Source organism: Atta colombica, unplaced genomic scaffold, assembly GCF_001594045.1.
Source record: "Atta colombica isolate Treedump-2 unplaced genomic scaffold, Acol1.0 scaffold126, whole genome shotgun sequence".
Classification (NCBI taxonomy): domain Eukaryota; kingdom Metazoa; phylum Arthropoda; class Insecta; order Hymenoptera; family Formicidae; genus Atta; species Atta colombica.
In genome coordinates, this window is record NW_017259213.1 from 4,737,591 (window position 1) to 4,753,273 (window position 15,683).

Consider the following 15,683-nt stretch of genomic DNA (forward strand, 5'->3'; position numbering starts at 1 on the left):
AGCTATATTTCATTGATTTTTGTTTTATAGGTTAGCATGTAAGTACATGTTTAAAATAGTTTCATAATTTCTCTGATAACAATACTTATAATGACCATTTAATATTAACTCTTTGGCATACTTACAGTTTCTAAGAACAATAACTTATTTTTAGTCCAAGTTTTATAATCTCTATAAAAATGCATGTGAAATTATGCTTATGCTAAACAAGTAACGTGCTGCATTGTGATAGAAATTTCATATCGTCTGTAAAAATATTATAGTAGATTATTGTGCTAATTGCCATTTAATCAATTAAAACAACGAAAAATAGAATTAATATGCAAACAATAACACAAATGATATATCTTAATTGAAATACAAATCATTTTTCATGATTTTTTAGAGATAGGTTATCTATTTTAATTGTAGTTTTAGGATATTTTTGGAATTTCCTTGAAATGAATACGTAAAACACGCAGCTAAGAAAAGAACTAAAGCATGTATATATTTGTACATAATAAATATATCATCTAAGATAAATCTGCATAAACAAAAATATTTTATCATAACTGAAATATCCATATTTTCAATTTAAAATATCGAAAATTCTCTTATGCAGAATTATCAGAAAATGATTTCATATTTCACATTTAACATTTGACATTAAATATTATCCATTTGCTTCTGTTATCTAATTAATATGTTATTAATTTTAAAACTTTACTTATGATGTGTATATGTTGCAAATTATGCAAACATTTTTATGTTAAAAATTTAATGTAAGTAAATAAGATTAAATATGACAAAAATTTAATAAAACAGTTTATTTAACAATCAATATTTATACCAAATATAATTACCAGAGAATGTTAGATTCGTTAATATTTTAAACAACGTGACATTTATTTATTTTTGAAGTTTAGAATGCAAGATTTAAATATTTAATTGGTTCGCAGAATTTTCCGCTATTCATTTCAATTAAAAGTAATTAAAATTACTCTTATTATTCATGCACAATTTGATATCCAAACACAATTATAATTTCAAAGGTATCTAAATTGACGTCAATCATATCTTATATTAAACATTAATTGTATCAAATATTGTAATATATATTAAAGCTGATATTAAAGAAAACATTTCATTGAGATTTTAATTCCATTTAAAAAAGATGTACAAATATTATAAGTAAATATATACTACATAAAATTTTTTTCGTCTTTTCTTTACACGTCTCTCCGTACGTGTGTTACAATATATTTAGTTAATTCCTATAATCTGTATGTATCATTGATTTATCGTTGTTATTATGTATAAAATAAAGCTGAAAAGCAATATGACGCGTTTTTTACATTCTCATGTACGTATGTATATTATACGAGGAATATTCTTTAAAAATGTATGTAAAGAAACAACTTTGTGTGCGCGCGTAATACTACCTCTCCCCACCACTAGTGCAGCGACCAATCGCTGTCGAGCCGGGGCACTGGGGCCCTATAAAAGTACGCGTGAACAAACGTGATCGTTTTTCTTCTGACGACCGTTCGTGAACGTCGTATCGCTCAGATCAGAAAAAAATGGCTCGTACTAAGCAGACTGCACGCAAGTCAACTGGAGGTAAGGCTCCCCGAAAACAACTGGCGACCAAAGCGGCTCGCAAGAGTGCGCCTGCCACGGGTGGAGTGAAGAAGCCCCATCGTTATAGGCCTGGAACTGTGGCTCTTCGAGAAATTCGTCGCTACCAAAAGAGCACTGAACTGCTAATTCGCAAACTACCATTCCAGCGTCTCGTTCGTGAAATTGCTCAAGACTTCAAAACTGATCTTCGTTTCCAAAGCTCGGCTGTTATGGCATTGCAGGAGGCTAGCGAGGCTTATCTTGTTGGTCTATTTGAAGACACCAATCTCTGCGCTATTCACGCCAAACGGGTTACCATCATGCCCAAGGATATCCAACTGGCACGTCGTATTCGTGGAGAACGTGCTTAATTAAAAAAATATATGTATCGGCCCTTTTTAGGGCCACCAATTTTTTTTGTACGATGGATCATCTCTCGCTTACATGTTTTCTATGTATTGAAAAAAATCCCAATTCCATATTTAATAATTCCATTAATCTATTAAACGTTGGTAAAAATTTATTTTGTAAATGACAATATAATGAACGCTTTTAATGTAAGAATATTCTAACTTCAACTCATTTTTAAAAATATTTTGAATAAATAAAATAAAACAGCTCCAGATATTATTTATTATTTTAATTTTTTGTATTTTAAGTAATCAGAACTTTTTGGAAGTGATTTACATCAGTAAAATTTAGTATCGCGCATCAGTCTTATCTGCACTAGACTGTACTAGAACTCGTTTCGCCAAATATCACACACATACATACACAACGTACACATACCTCGTTTTAATTTCTTCAAACCTCGTGTATCATCAAAATGTTATCCGTAGAAGTTTTCTGTCTGTATTTGATTTATACGTAATATGTTGGAAACGTAATTAAAATTTAAAACAGAATTAATTGTTCGGTATAATTTATTTATTAAAGTGCATATAAATTGAATATATTTAATAAACTTTTTTTAATATAATTTCAATAAAATCGGATTCGAAGTTCTTCAATTTCAAGTGTACACTAGAGTTCAGCCCGAGAAAATAACACTAATGTTATAAAATACTTACGATCGGTGTATTCATGCCGCATACCTCTCGTAATATTATTCACGATGATCTGTAACTTGGAATATTGACGCAAAATTTAAAGAATTATTTAACACAAATGTAAATACGAGCAAAGTAACATTATAATGATAATTTTTTTATTTTAATTCCCTCAAGAAAATAACCTCAAAAGTTTTTACTCTGGATTAAATTAGAATTGCCCTTTGAATGCTTCATATGTTAAAAATTTCTGTTTCACGTGAAAATTATTTCCTTATTAAACTATCCTAGATATAATAAACAATAAACATGTTCAAAATACAAGATATCTTTTTTTGGACGATCATGCACGACTGTTTGAGATTTTATTCTATAATCAAAATTATTATTAAATTTAATTCACAAATTCAATCGTTTTCATTAAACAAATACAAATTTCGTGAGTTAAAAAAAACGCACGCGGATTAATGATAATTCGAGTTATATTATTTGTGCAGATACTGGTTTTAGAATCTATATCTAAATAAAAATTATCTTACATCATAATTCTAATAATAATAATTGCATTTACGGCTGTAAGAAAATTACACTTTGCATCTTATATACACGAACAAGTTTTGTCTATAGATTGACTTGGTGTTCACTCCTAACCTCAAAAACTTTTAGAAGTTCATCTTTCGAGTATTCATACAATTGTACATTTCATTTTTTGTTACATCAATACAATTGTACATTTTATCGAATTTTGCATAAATACATTTATGACACATTAATGTGAATCGTAATATTATGTATACATATTGTGATGTATATATTAGTGTTGCAAATTTAAACGGAGAATTACATGAGAACGATAAATATTTTTTACATAATTTTCTAAGTAAAAGTACTAAAAGTACTATAGCAGCACTAATAGCTATTCTATAAGAATAAAAAAAAAGAATAAATTTGAGATATTTAAGTTATGGATATGCAGTTTTCATATACTTAGTGTTTTTTAATTTTTCGAATTAAAGATAAGAAGCCATTAGAGAATTGCCATTGTTTAAATAAAATAAATAAGATATAAAAGAATTGAATGAGAATAACAATTAACATATATTAAAAATTTATTTTGATAACTGCCGTGATTAATGTCAATATTTCAATATTAAGTATATATAGATCACATTGTACATTAAATTATTTATTATTGAAGCATGCATAAGACAGGTTAGGTTAGGTTATATAGCGAATAGAAATTATTCAAACATTGAAATATTTGTGGCCCTGAAAAGGGCCGATTTGATTTGTGGAAGTCACTGTCCTTCGCTTAACCACCAAAGCCGTATAGAGTTCTGCCTTGACGTTTCAGGGCGTATACGACGTCCATGGCTGTCACGGTCTTCCTTTTCGCGTGTTCAGTGTAAGTAACAGCATCGCGAATAACGTTCTCGAGGAAGACCTTTAACACACCTCGAGTTTCTTCGTAGATCAAGCCGGAAATACGCTTGACACCACCACGTCGTGCTAAACGACGGATAGCTGGCTTAGTGATACCCTGGATGTTATCGCGAAGAACTTTCCTGTGACGCTTCGCTCCTCCTTTTCCCAATCCCTTTCCTCCCTTACCGCGACCAGTCATCTTGAATCTCTACGATACGAACTCGCTGACACAAAGACAGACTGCCGAATGACGACGGAACCTTTTCTCGCAGGCGCCTTTATACTCTTTCGACTCGGCTCTCCCCTCCACGTCGACATCAGCCAATCAGAACGCTTATCTAATTTCTCACTCTCTGTACGCGCAATCGGTGAAAATATTGTCCTACCACTTAAAATGCAATGTAAAAAGTATACATATTTATGCATGCTTGATTCTGATAAATATTATGAAAGTTTTATGAAAAAATGGATAAAAAAAAAGAATGAATTTATATCTATTTACAAATCCATTTAATAGCATACAAACCGAGTCTGTCTCGAACGATTATGCATAAAATCTTTTCGACGATTGCCTTTTTACACAATTTAGTAAATTATTTCGCTCTTGTTTAATGTTGAAAAAACAAAAATGTTATGATTTATTGTATCACACTATAAATTTTTGTGTATCTTCACTGAAAAACCCCCCTTGTAACGGCGTGTGCTTGAAAACTTCTAATAAATTTACGATTAAAAAGCATCTATCAATCGATGCGATTGTGCGATGATTTGTACGAGAATATTGTTTTTTGAAATTTGCCGTTTAAATTAATATGTTAATATTTGAAATTACATTTAAATTACAATCAGTAACACGCAGAGAATAGCGATGCTGTTCTCTTTTTATAATATCCATTTGGCGAAATGTACATACTTATTATTTAATAATAAAGTCAAATCTAATATGTTAATAATCAGAATACATTAATAAGTGAAATTAAAAGACTGGTTCAGCATATAACATGATTAGGTTTACTTTATTAAGAAAATTGAGAAAGAAAACTATCGAAAGAATACGAGGGAAAGGAAGACGGAATGTGAGTAACGCTTAGCAACACGAGCGCCGACCAATGACGTGTGGCGAAGCTACCGCCGAGCGCTGCTTGCAAGTGATTGGTGCGCTTCGGGCGACACTTTCTGCTATATATACCGCGTTTCTCGAGGTTCGAGCTTATTCGAGCCTCGAGCGTCCTGCACGTCACATCGTATTCGAGGAACGAGAACTCTCGTCAAGAAGATCGACGATGCCACCGAAAGCTAGCGGCAAAGCAGTGAAGAAGGCCGGCAAGGCTCAGAAGAACATCAGTAAAACTGACAAGAAGAAAAAGAGGAAGAGGAAGGAGAGTTATGCAATCTACATCTATAAGGTGTTGAAGCAGGTCCATCCTGACACCGGAATCTCCAGCAAAGCTATGAGCATCATGAATAGCTTTGTCAACGATGTTTTCGAACGCATCGCAGCTGAGGCATCTCGTCTGGCACATTACAACAAACGCTCGACGATCACATCTCGGGAGATTCAAACTGCTGTAAGGCTTCTTCTTCCCGGAGAGTTAGCGAAGCACGCTGTTAGCGAAGGCACAAAGGCAGTTACCAAGTACACAAGTTCAAAGTGAACTGTTTTTACAAAAACGGCCCTTTTCAGGGCCACCAATTAACTTATAACATTGGATGTTCTCTTATGTTTAAAACATTACTTATTTTCTAATTTAATCTTTAATTTCTAAGTTTATATAAAATGTCCAATTTCTTAATCAAAAGTCATCAATCAAATATAGAAAAAAGCATTCAAGCCAGCGCTGGTTCTTGTTATAAATATTTTAAAGTTGTTTATTTGTAAGAAATTTTAATAAATCTAGACGATCTTTCAATCAAAATTATCTTCAATATTGTTTGAATACAATCAAATTGTATACAAAAAATTTATATAATTCATCAGATTTCCTTTATTCTCCTATCGTTATAATTAATTGTCTTAAAACTTTCAAACGCGTCTACAATTACGATAGTTAGAAACATACAGTGTAACATACAGTGAAATAATAACTTGAGAATGTAATCTGTTAAATTTTCGCTCGTATATTCTCTCGCCGCTTTGTTGCATACATATTCTGTTTCTCATCTTCCATTCTGCTTCTTTTGACAATTATTCAATTATATTATAAGAAAAGGCTAATATTATATTATTTTTTTATTCTCTTGCAACAATCGTGGTCAATATTTGCATGGAAGTTATTTTCATATAATTTGACCACGATTATCCATCAATTTCTCCGTTAATTATATAAAATTGTAATGAGAGCAGTACGATACTTACGGCATAACGGTTCGATTACATAATGTAATTCATCGAAACGTCTAGATTTATTACAATTATGAATAAATAACTTTAAAATTTTCGCAACAAGACTCAGCATGTGACTTGAATGCTTTTTTCTATATTTGATTGATTTACTTAAAAAAGCCATTATGATCGTATTAATATTATTAAGATATGAAAAGTTGAATAATTCATATTACCATACTATTTGAAGTATTTATGTACTTAAAATTTTTTCTTATCCATCCACGCTTTTATTAGGTTCATGAATTAAAAATTATTCGGAATATTTAGAGGAAAGGCCCCTATTATGAGATACCGAGTTCATTTTGAATAAATGCTAGAAATTTATGGACTAAACTTTAAAAAACAATAGGTCATTTTGAAGGGAATTTAATAAGTTTTAAGATAATGTTATATAAAATTTAATTTAAATTTCATTTTTTTTTTAAATTAAAGAAATGTAAAAAGTGAGCAAATCACAAAATCAAAAAATTGTGCTCCTAAGATGAGATGCCCCGAGAAATCGAACGCAATAGTATTTCATTGTAACTAAAAATCTTGATTTAATGTTTCTTAAACAATATAAATACAGCCACAGTGCGCGAAAAATGAACGATACATTATACCCAGAATCGTCTTCAGTTGAAATCAAGCATCGCAGAATTAGGTACTCGATGTTCCGGTTGTTCTTTTTATTGTTGTACAATAACATTTATATTTTAACAGCGACCTTCACTGTGACATGAGAGTATAGGTTATTTCATATTAGAAATATCCTATCTCATATTACGATTTCCATGCCTTATGGTTTTACGATCATCAAATCTAATTTCTGTAATTAAACAATTCAATATATCCCATATTTTTCTATTAGTACGACCTTACTCTATCACTACATGAAGAATTTATTGCCAAATATTTATTTATTTTTTTTTATTAAATAATAAATAATGTTTAAAGACTCATTTCAATGAAACTTGAAGACGTCCAAATTCTAAAATCTTTTTTTACAATGACAGATGATCTAATAATGAATTTTCTACTAAACAGTTTTCAATCCAAGAGCAATAGATTCATGATGGAACCAATACATAGCGTTTATTAGTTTAACAGAAACGCCGCTATCTTATATTAGGCGCCTATCTCATAATAGGGGGCTTTCCTCTAGTAATAAATGAGCTAATTTATATAACTATTATTTGAAACGTATTGACATTGAATATACATATTTATACATTAAAAATAGAGAAACTATTTTGTTACTTTTAATGTTATTTTCTGAAATTTTTTAAACATATTAATAAAACAATTTATGCGAGAAGTAAGATAAATACATTTTGAATTATTTTAATAATTTATTTTGATAATCTTATTTATAAACTAATTTCGATCATTTCGATACAAATCGATCGTTTGTAATAGATTAAAGGTTAAATACTGTTAAATGTAGATTGATACGAATCACGCGGATGGAGGTGTGAGATATGAGTAGCATAAAGTATTGTTTAAACGATATATAAACGTTTCAAAAACATGCATTGTACAATTTTTTAAAATACATGTAAATATTACAAATAGCTGCGGATTGTATATTGATTATATATAACGTAAGTATTATCTATTATCAGTAATAAAATACATATAAGTTAGTTTTAGGTTAGGTCTGAAATACTTTGTGATGTTCTGTAGCGATATTTCAAATAATCTTTTACTACTTCTCAAAATATTCCATTGCTCGTAAATTCGTTTCAAAATAATCTATGTAATATATTCGCAGTCAAATAAAACGGAGGAATTGCAGATTACCTCCTAAAATAGGAGAATCATAACCTCCTATAATCTCTTAAAATGTCCGACGACGAGGATTTGATTTACGTGAAGAAGCAGAAAACCGTCCACTATGGTTCCTTGGAGGAAGCAGAACGTGCACGACTTGCAGCTGTCGTCGAAACTACAGATGAAGAAAAAGATGTCACAAATGCAAACGATGTCACTAATGTTTCCGCGTCAGGAGGAAATGTACATATTTCGAATGAGTACATGGAGCTCGAAGATGAAATGTCCAAAGATCGGCAGGCATTATTGGAAGAATTTGAACGTAGGAAAAAGGCTAGACAAATTAATGTTTCTACAGATGACTCCGAAGTAAAGAAACACTTAAGACAATTGGGTGAGCCAATTTGTCTCTTTGGAGAAGGTCCAGCGGATAGAAGGACAAGATTAAGAGAATTATTAGCTAGCGTGGGAGAGGATGCTATTAAAAAGAAACATGAAGAAGAAGAAAAACCGTCCTATCCACTCGAAAAAGATGCAGAGTCAACTTGGTACCATGAGGGACCAGATTCTTTGCAAATTGCAAGATCATGGATAGCATGTAAGTCGTAATTATACTTGAATCAGGAATTGCCAGGAAAATCCAATAGATAGAAAAAATTAGGAAAAAATTCGAGGTCCTAGACTTTATCAATGGAACAAACTGGAAAAATCTATAATAAAACTAATATTTAGTATTTAAAAAATAGATACTTCATATAGAAAATATTTTTGTTTTAATTAGTAAATCATACTAATCATAAATTTCAAAGAAAAAAACGAAGAAAACTAATAGTACTAAAACACTTTATAATAGAATCTTTTTTAATTCGAAAAAAATATGTGAAATATTTTTTTAATTTAAAACAAAAACTTTGGATAAATGTAATTAAAGTTTATATTAATTTTTATTTTGATTACAGTTTGACAAGAAAGAAAAGATAATAATAACAATATAAAATTTTACTTTTACTATCTTACTTTTACTAAGTTTATTAATATCTTATGACACGAACTAAATTATTTGTTATGTATTGATTCCTAATCTTTTATTAATTATGGATTTTACTTTGGATGGTTTTTCTGTTTAAATTGAAAAACAATTAAAAGCAGAATACTGAATTAGAATATGGATGACAAAATGCAATATTTTCCAGAAAAAAAACTGGTAAACTTTTCTATTAAAAACAATAAAATAAATAGAGTTTTTAATAGAAAAGTGTTTTTCAGTTTTTTTTCTGGAAAATACTGAATTTTTACTGGTATTAAAAAAAGTAAAATTTTACTAACCATGAATTAAATCTATATAAAAATGTAAGTGTTCATATTTCTTATTTTTTTAATACAAGCATTATTTAATTTTTATATATTTGCAGCTTATTCATTGCCCAGAGCTAAAGCACGATTGGATAAAGCAAGGCAAGATCTACTATTACCAGCTGCAACTCGTACAGCGAAAAGACAAGAGCTTTTGAAAAAGTTGCAAGCATTGAGCATTTATTGTTCTCAAATTGGTGACAACAGGCCCATTTCCTTTTGCCAGTTCAGCCCTAATTCAAAAATCCTTGTTACAGCTTCATGGTCAGGCTTATGCAAATTATGGTCTGTACCTGACTGTACTTTGTTACGCACTTTACACGGACACAATTGTAATGTTGGCTGTATTGTTTTTCATCCAAAAGCTACAATAACCGAAGATGTAGTAGGTGATAATGCAGTACCAACTTGCGTGCTGGCATCATGTGCAGCAGATGGTATGCAATAGATACATATTATTATAAATGATAATATATAAAATTATATGATAATGTTATTTTACCATCTAAATTTTATAATAGGTACTGTAAAACTGTGGAGCGGTGGTACTGGTGAAGAACCATTAGCAGAGGTGGAAGGACATGAACCTCACAGAGTTTCTAGGATTGCTTTTCATCCATCTGGACGATTTCTTGGCACATGTTGTTACGATGCATCTTGGCGATTATGGGATTTGGAACAACAAGCGGAAGTACTTCACCAAGAAGGTCATGCTAGGGCAGTACACTGCATTAGGTACATTTTTTCGCATATGTTGTTTAATTCATCATATTGATCTGTTTTTAATTCGTCATATTGATCTATTTTTATTACGTATTACGTATTTTTATTTAGTTTTCAATGCGATGGAAGCGTTTGTGCCACAGGCGGTCAAGACTCTTTTGGCAGAGTATGGGATTTACGTACCGGCAGATGCATAATGTTTATGGAGGGTCATCTAACATCTATCTTCGGCATCGATTTCTCACCAAACGGTTTTCATATAGCGACAGCAAGTGAGGATAATACCTGCAAGATATGGGACTTGCGAAAGCGGACTTGCATATATACGATACCAGCACATACCAATTTGCTGTCCGACGTGAAGTACCAAAAAACAGAAGGACAATATTTGGTTACCGCATCTTATGATAACACAGCCAAAATTTGGTCCAACAAAACATGGCAACCTCTTAAGATGTTACCAGGTCACGATGGAAAAGTCATGTCCGTTGATGTATCGCCTGATCATAAGTTTATTGCAACTAGTTCGTACGATAGAACTTTCAAATTATGGGCGCCAGAATGAAATGACTTAGAAAATATTTTTTCTCAACAGTTATCTTAGAAATTCTATAAATATTTATCTTAGTACTTCTAATAAAAATGTTGCATAAATTTGCAAAATATTCATGTAAAACATTAGGCCTTTGTTTTTTTTTTTCTAAACTTCTTGCACAGTTCTTTTCTCTTTTTCTTTCTAACATGGAAAAAGAAGGAAGAAAGATGAATCGTGCAAAAAATTCAGTTAAACTATTGTAAAAATATCTGGGCCCCTATTCTTGAAAAAAAATGTATACGAAAAACTAATAATATACGTATAATAATATACTATAGTATTTCCCTAATTTTTCATATACGTTTCTTTTCAAGAATAGAGGTCTTGATTTGTTTATTACATATATTCCGATTTTATGGAATGTAAATTATTATATTAATTTTACATTACGAGCATATAATTTTGTATGACAAATTTTTATAAAAATTAATTATCTGAAAAGAATGTGTTTTTATATTAAAAAAATTTTTTTTGTTCGCTGAATACAGTTTATTTTATTTCATTCGGAAATTTGCAAGAATATTATTAATGTTCGTACGCGCGCGTTTCAGAAAAATATGTCTTCCGTGAAATAGGTTTTATAATCGCGTATAAACTTTTGACGTTATTTATAACTGGGGCAGCTGCCCGTTCAATAGGCACACTGCTGTTGTGCTTACATTTATATCATTCTCGACAAAGAGTCGCGAATCCGTTAACTGTAGGATCCAAACTCTTCTGTTTAGGTTTGCTTAGTTGATTTCAAGATGAGTACTGAAAGAGAAGGACTTCACTACTGTTACATTATTAACAAACTTTCGAAATTTTGAAAATGACGTCCTTTATAACTTCTATTATGAATCTTGCATCGTTTTAGATGACAGAATCTCTTTTTAAAATGTAATTTATGTGCAAATGAAATTTGGAGTGTGTCATGGAGAGTGAAAAGCAATTTATCTCATTATTTTCAGTTATATTCAATTACTTCTTGATTTATATATATATACATAATGCACAATATTTTTGCACATATCAACGACAATATTTATTACCGCTAAGATTAGTCATAATATAAAGAATAATGTACTCTTTTTTTATAATAATTGATAATATTAATTTATTAATATTTCATTGTCAAATATATCAAAAAGATTATATTATATGCTTTTATATATTTTTATAAGTCTAATATTACAATTATTTTAAATGGTATCAAAATTACCGTATAGCTCTATTGATGTTAAGCTATTCTTATTCCATAAATGCAAAAATTTCATATTTTATAAATATTTTCATTGCCGACATATATATTATAAATTTAAAACTTTAAGTTTTAATTCGATTTCTATATCAAGAATGATTCGAAATGATAGTATTTCTTTTATTCTATCATGCTTGATTTGTTTTTTCTATTTATATTTTCCTATATCGTGCTTTTTTTTTAAGAAGCTCACTCATTGCATTTTATTAAATGATATTTCAGCTAATTCGAGATCATAAAGTTCAAAGCGATCGATTCACGCTGATTCTGTGAGAGGTAAGGATTGATGAAGCCAAGTTCTGCTACCTCCTTCAGCGAAATCCGCAGCCGCGTGTCCATCGCCTTTCAAAATCCACTTCGTCGTTAAAAGCCCATCCACTCCTACTGGACCACGTGCGTGGATACGTGTCGTGGAAATACCGACCTTAAAAAAAAAATTATATATATGTAATAATATAAATAACTACTTCATAACTTATAAATTACAAATACTTATTATTTTTATACTTTGTAAGAACATACAATTAGATATGCTGTTCCAAGTAATCTTATAAATGAAAAAAAAAAAAAGATTTTTTATGTTTTTAAATGAAAATACTAATTTTTGGAGATCTTACTTCCGCTCCAAGACCGAATCTATAGCCATCTGCGAATCTAGTACTGGCATTATGGAAGACACATGCACTGTCCACCTCCCTCTGAAAGTGTGCCCCTGTGCTGGCGTGCTCGGTGACAATAACATCGGTATGGTTACTACCGTATTTATGAATATGGCTGATGGCGTCATCGACATCGGAAACCACTTCTATGGTGCATTCAAGTGCACCATATTCGGTTCGCATGCTTTTGGCGGCAGGCGGACCAAAAGTCAACAGCTCTCTTAATTTTGGACCGGAGTTGATTTTTACCTGGAAAATATTATTTTATACATTTGTAATATAGCTAATGTTAAGCAATACGAGTTCGATTATTGAAAGAGTTTTAATAAATTTTATTTTAATGAAAAAATAATGGAACATTACATCAGTACATTATATATGCATAGGATATTGTTTTTTATTCGAATTTCAAGAAAAGATGTCAGAAAAATCAATCTTTTCTATTTCGTTTCAAAGAAGTTAATACATATCTCGGAGTACAAACTTGAATACAAACTTTGGATATTTTGTAAAATCCCAATAAAAAGTTCTTGATGAAAGTTCTGCTCACGAACAGAAAATACACGAAATATTGTAACACGACATGAAACAAGGAACTAAGAAGAAAAAAGATTTTTTTAATTCTTTATTCTTTGGATTTTTCGAAATTATTAGACAAATTCTTTAATCCTCTTAACAAATTAATTTCAAAAAATAAAAAATGGTATATACATTTATACACATATATATATTTTTTTTCTTCGAATATTTAATCTTAGAAAAAGCTGACTCACCCCTTCTTTATGCAGCATGCTGCACACGTCACTAAAGAAACTGCCGCTCATCAGACTTTCGTGTATCAATAACGTCTCCATAGCATTGCACGCGGCAGGATAATCGCACTTGGAATCTTTGATGATTCTCATAGCTTTCGCTACATCCATGTGTTTGTCAACATAAACGTGACAGATACCCTCGGCATGTCCTAAAACAGGTATATGTTTAGACTGCTCCTGGATTGTGCGGACCAAGTCCGAGCTACCGCGAGGGATAATGAGATCTATGTGTTTTTCCATTGAGAGAAGATCACCCACGTCTTCTCTTGTGGACACGAGCGAAATAGCGTTCGAGGCACCGAACTTCTCCAACGCCTCCTTTACAAGTATCATCAAATATTTGTTGCTGTGGGAGGCTTCCTTGCCACCTTTCAGAAGAAGTCCATTAGCGCTGGACATAGCCAGGGCGGCTACCTGAGGCAAACTATCCGGTCTCGATTCAAAGATAACTAACAACACGCCGATGGGCACCGTTATCTGTTCCAATTCCAAACCATCAGCTAATCTAGTCCTACGGAGTATGCGACCAACATTGTTTAATGAATCGTTCGCGATCTGATGCAGACCGGAGCTTAGGGACTTGAGCTTTGCCGGAGTTAGAGACAAACGCGATAATAAGGCCTTTGACAGATTCTTTTTGCTCGCAGCTTCCAAATCCAATGTGTTTGCTGAGAGAATCTCGGACTGTCTGGATTCGAGCGAATCTGCGAGGATTTTGATGCACTCGGCTCGTTCCTCCGGGCGTAACGCTTGTAGCATTCTACTGCCGACGCGAGCTGAAATTTTATTTGCATTTATGAATATATAATCGTTCCAATATCGAGATAAATATAAAAGATAAATATAAAAGAAGCACCAAATTAAAATCAGGATCGTTTAAATCAGAGCACTCCTCTCGCGTTAAACTACTATTTATTCTCCACCAATTTATATATAATATATATTTGTTAAGATAAGATTCTTAAACACAAACACAAAATATCTTAAAGTCAAAAGTCAAACTATTACCATTTTCGGCGATCACCTCAACAGGAATGGATGAGCCGGCAGCCTGCGTGAAGAATGTTCCGATTTTTCTGCCCGACATGATACTCTTAATAGCCTTCTCCTGCGTACCATTGCAGATGACGACTGCAACACCACGATCCATCGCCCAAAGAGCGGCGTTGACCTTCGAGTCCATACCGCCTGTGCCTACTTTCGACTTTTGTCCGAACTTGATAGTACCTCTTAGATCGGAACTGAAGGTATGCAACATCTTAGCACCATCCTGCCAAGGTGGAAGATTATAGATTCCGTCGACATCACTCATGAGGACTAGCAAATCTGCTTGGACTTCAGCCGCTAGCATAGCCGCTAGGGAATCATTGTCCTTAATGGATATTCCTCGTCTACCACCACTGCCAGCAACTTCCTCGTCGACGTCTGGTGGTGGAGATACCGCGTCATTTGTGTTGATGATTGGCACGATATTCAAGCTAATCAGTTCACTCAGTGTACTGAAGAGATTTTTCCGTGTCTTCTCGTTATAGAAGTCAGGCTTAGTCACTAGTACCTGAGCAATCTTGACTCCGTATTGGGCGAACATCGCGTCATAGAGAGACATGAGACCAGATTGACCCACTGCGGCCGCTGCTCGAGGTTCCAACATAGTTCCTGCATAAATATGTTATGAAGGATGTAAGTTATCTAACGTTTGAAGTCTTATTTACTCTTAACTTTTGAAGTCTTATTTCAAGAATAATGTCAATATGAAAGAGCATAATTAAACGCTTTTTGAAATAATTAAATATTGCTTTGGATAAATGTTACAACTCTAGTACAATTAAACGATTTTTTTAATTATTTAAAAGTAACTTTGAAGAAACGCTGAGAGTAAGAAAACAAATGGATGATTGACAAAACATAGAAGAAAATTGCTCTCGAACGTGCGCATCGGAAGATGCACAGGACAAGATTCACAGGACAAATAGAATCCCACAGGAATTCGTCGTCAGGTAGTTGTAGCTCAATTTATATATGAGGGGGAGAGAGAGAGAGAGAGAGAGAGAGAGAGAGAGAGAGAGAGAGAGAGAGAGAGAGAGAGA

General features: G+C 32.1%; 5 protein-coding genes across 7 annotated transcripts in view; 3 read left to right on the plus strand and 2 right to left on the minus strand.

Moving 5' to 3' along the window:
• The first annotated feature begins 1,528 nt into the window (after positions 1–1,528).
• Positions 1,529–1,970, plus strand: LOC108684081 (histone H3). Its single transcript, XM_018188144.1, has one exon. It carries the CDS (start codon positions 1,560–1,562, stop codon positions 1,968–1,970), a length of 411 nt encoding a protein of 136 aa, XP_018043633.1. The 5' UTR covers positions 1,529–1,559.
• Positions 1,971–3,883: 1,913 nt separating this feature from the next.
• Positions 3,884–4,314, minus strand: LOC108684083 (histone H4). The gene has a single exon (XM_018188146.1). It carries the CDS (start codon positions 4,270–4,272, stop codon positions 3,961–3,963), a length of 312 nt encoding a protein of 103 aa, XP_018043635.1. The 5' UTR covers positions 4,273–4,314; the 3' UTR covers positions 3,884–3,960.
• A 987-nt stretch (positions 4,315–5,301) lies between these two features.
• On the plus strand, positions 5,302–5,728 carry LOC108684082 (histone H2B-like). The gene has a single exon (XM_018188145.1). It carries the CDS (start codon positions 5,357–5,359, stop codon positions 5,726–5,728), a length of 372 nt encoding a protein of 123 aa, XP_018043634.1. The 5' UTR covers positions 5,302–5,356.
• Positions 5,729–7,916: 2,188 nt separating this feature from the next.
• Positions 7,917–10,866, plus strand: LOC108695099 (U4/U6 small nuclear ribonucleoprotein Prp4). The gene is made up of 5 exons (XM_018204857.1): positions 7,917–8,042; positions 8,237–8,809; positions 9,624–10,001; positions 10,086–10,299; positions 10,399–10,866. The coding sequence occupies exons 2-5, from the start codon at positions 8,284–8,286 to the stop codon at positions 10,850–10,852; spliced, it is 1,572 nt and encodes a 523-aa protein (XP_018060346.1). The 5' UTR covers positions 7,917–8,042; positions 8,237–8,283; the 3' UTR covers positions 10,853–10,866.
• Positions 10,867–11,950: 1,084 nt separating this feature from the next.
• The window catches only part of LOC108684170 (delta-1-pyrroline-5-carboxylate synthase), a 10,207-nt gene continuing 6,474 nt past the window's right edge, over positions 11,951–15,683 (minus strand). For all 3 annotated transcript variants that reach the window (XM_018188324.1, XM_018188325.1, XM_018188326.1), the window contains exons 3-6: positions 14,605–15,252; positions 13,555–14,372; positions 12,740–13,030; positions 11,951–12,546 (exon numbers count right to left, since the gene is read on the minus strand). In XM_018188324.1, the coding sequence (XP_018043813.1) occupies positions 12,379–12,546; positions 12,740–13,030; positions 13,555–14,372; positions 14,605–15,252 (1,925 nt within the window). In that variant the 3' untranslated portion in view covers positions 11,951–12,378. The remainder of the gene's footprint in view (positions 12,547–12,739; positions 13,031–13,554; positions 14,373–14,604; positions 15,253–15,683) is intronic.

Excerpts from the sequence above, each read along its gene's own strand:
- LOC108684082 (XM_018188145.1), top strand. The coding sequence starts at position 5,357 with ATGCCACCGAAAGCTAGCGGCAAAGCAGTGAAGAAGGCCGGCAAGGCT.
- LOC108695099 (XM_018204857.1), top strand. The coding sequence starts at position 8,284 with ATGTCCGACGACGAGGATTTGATTTACGTGAAGAAGCAGAAAACCGTC. Across the intron at positions 8,810-9,623 it reads TGCAAGATCATGGATAGCAT|CTTATTCATTGCCCAGAGCT; the intron begins GTAAGTCGTAAT and ends ATATATTTGCAG. Across the intron at positions 10,300-10,398 it reads AGGGCAGTACACTGCATTAG|TTTTCAATGCGATGGAAGCG; the intron begins GTACATTTTTTC and ends ATTTTTATTTAG.
- LOC108684083 (XM_018188146.1), bottom strand. The coding sequence starts at position 4,272 with ATGACTGGTCGCGGTAAGGGAGGAAAGGGATTGGGAAAAGGAGGAGCG.
- LOC108684081 (XM_018188144.1), top strand. The coding sequence starts at position 1,560 with ATGGCTCGTACTAAGCAGACTGCACGCAAGTCAACTGGAGGTAAGGCT.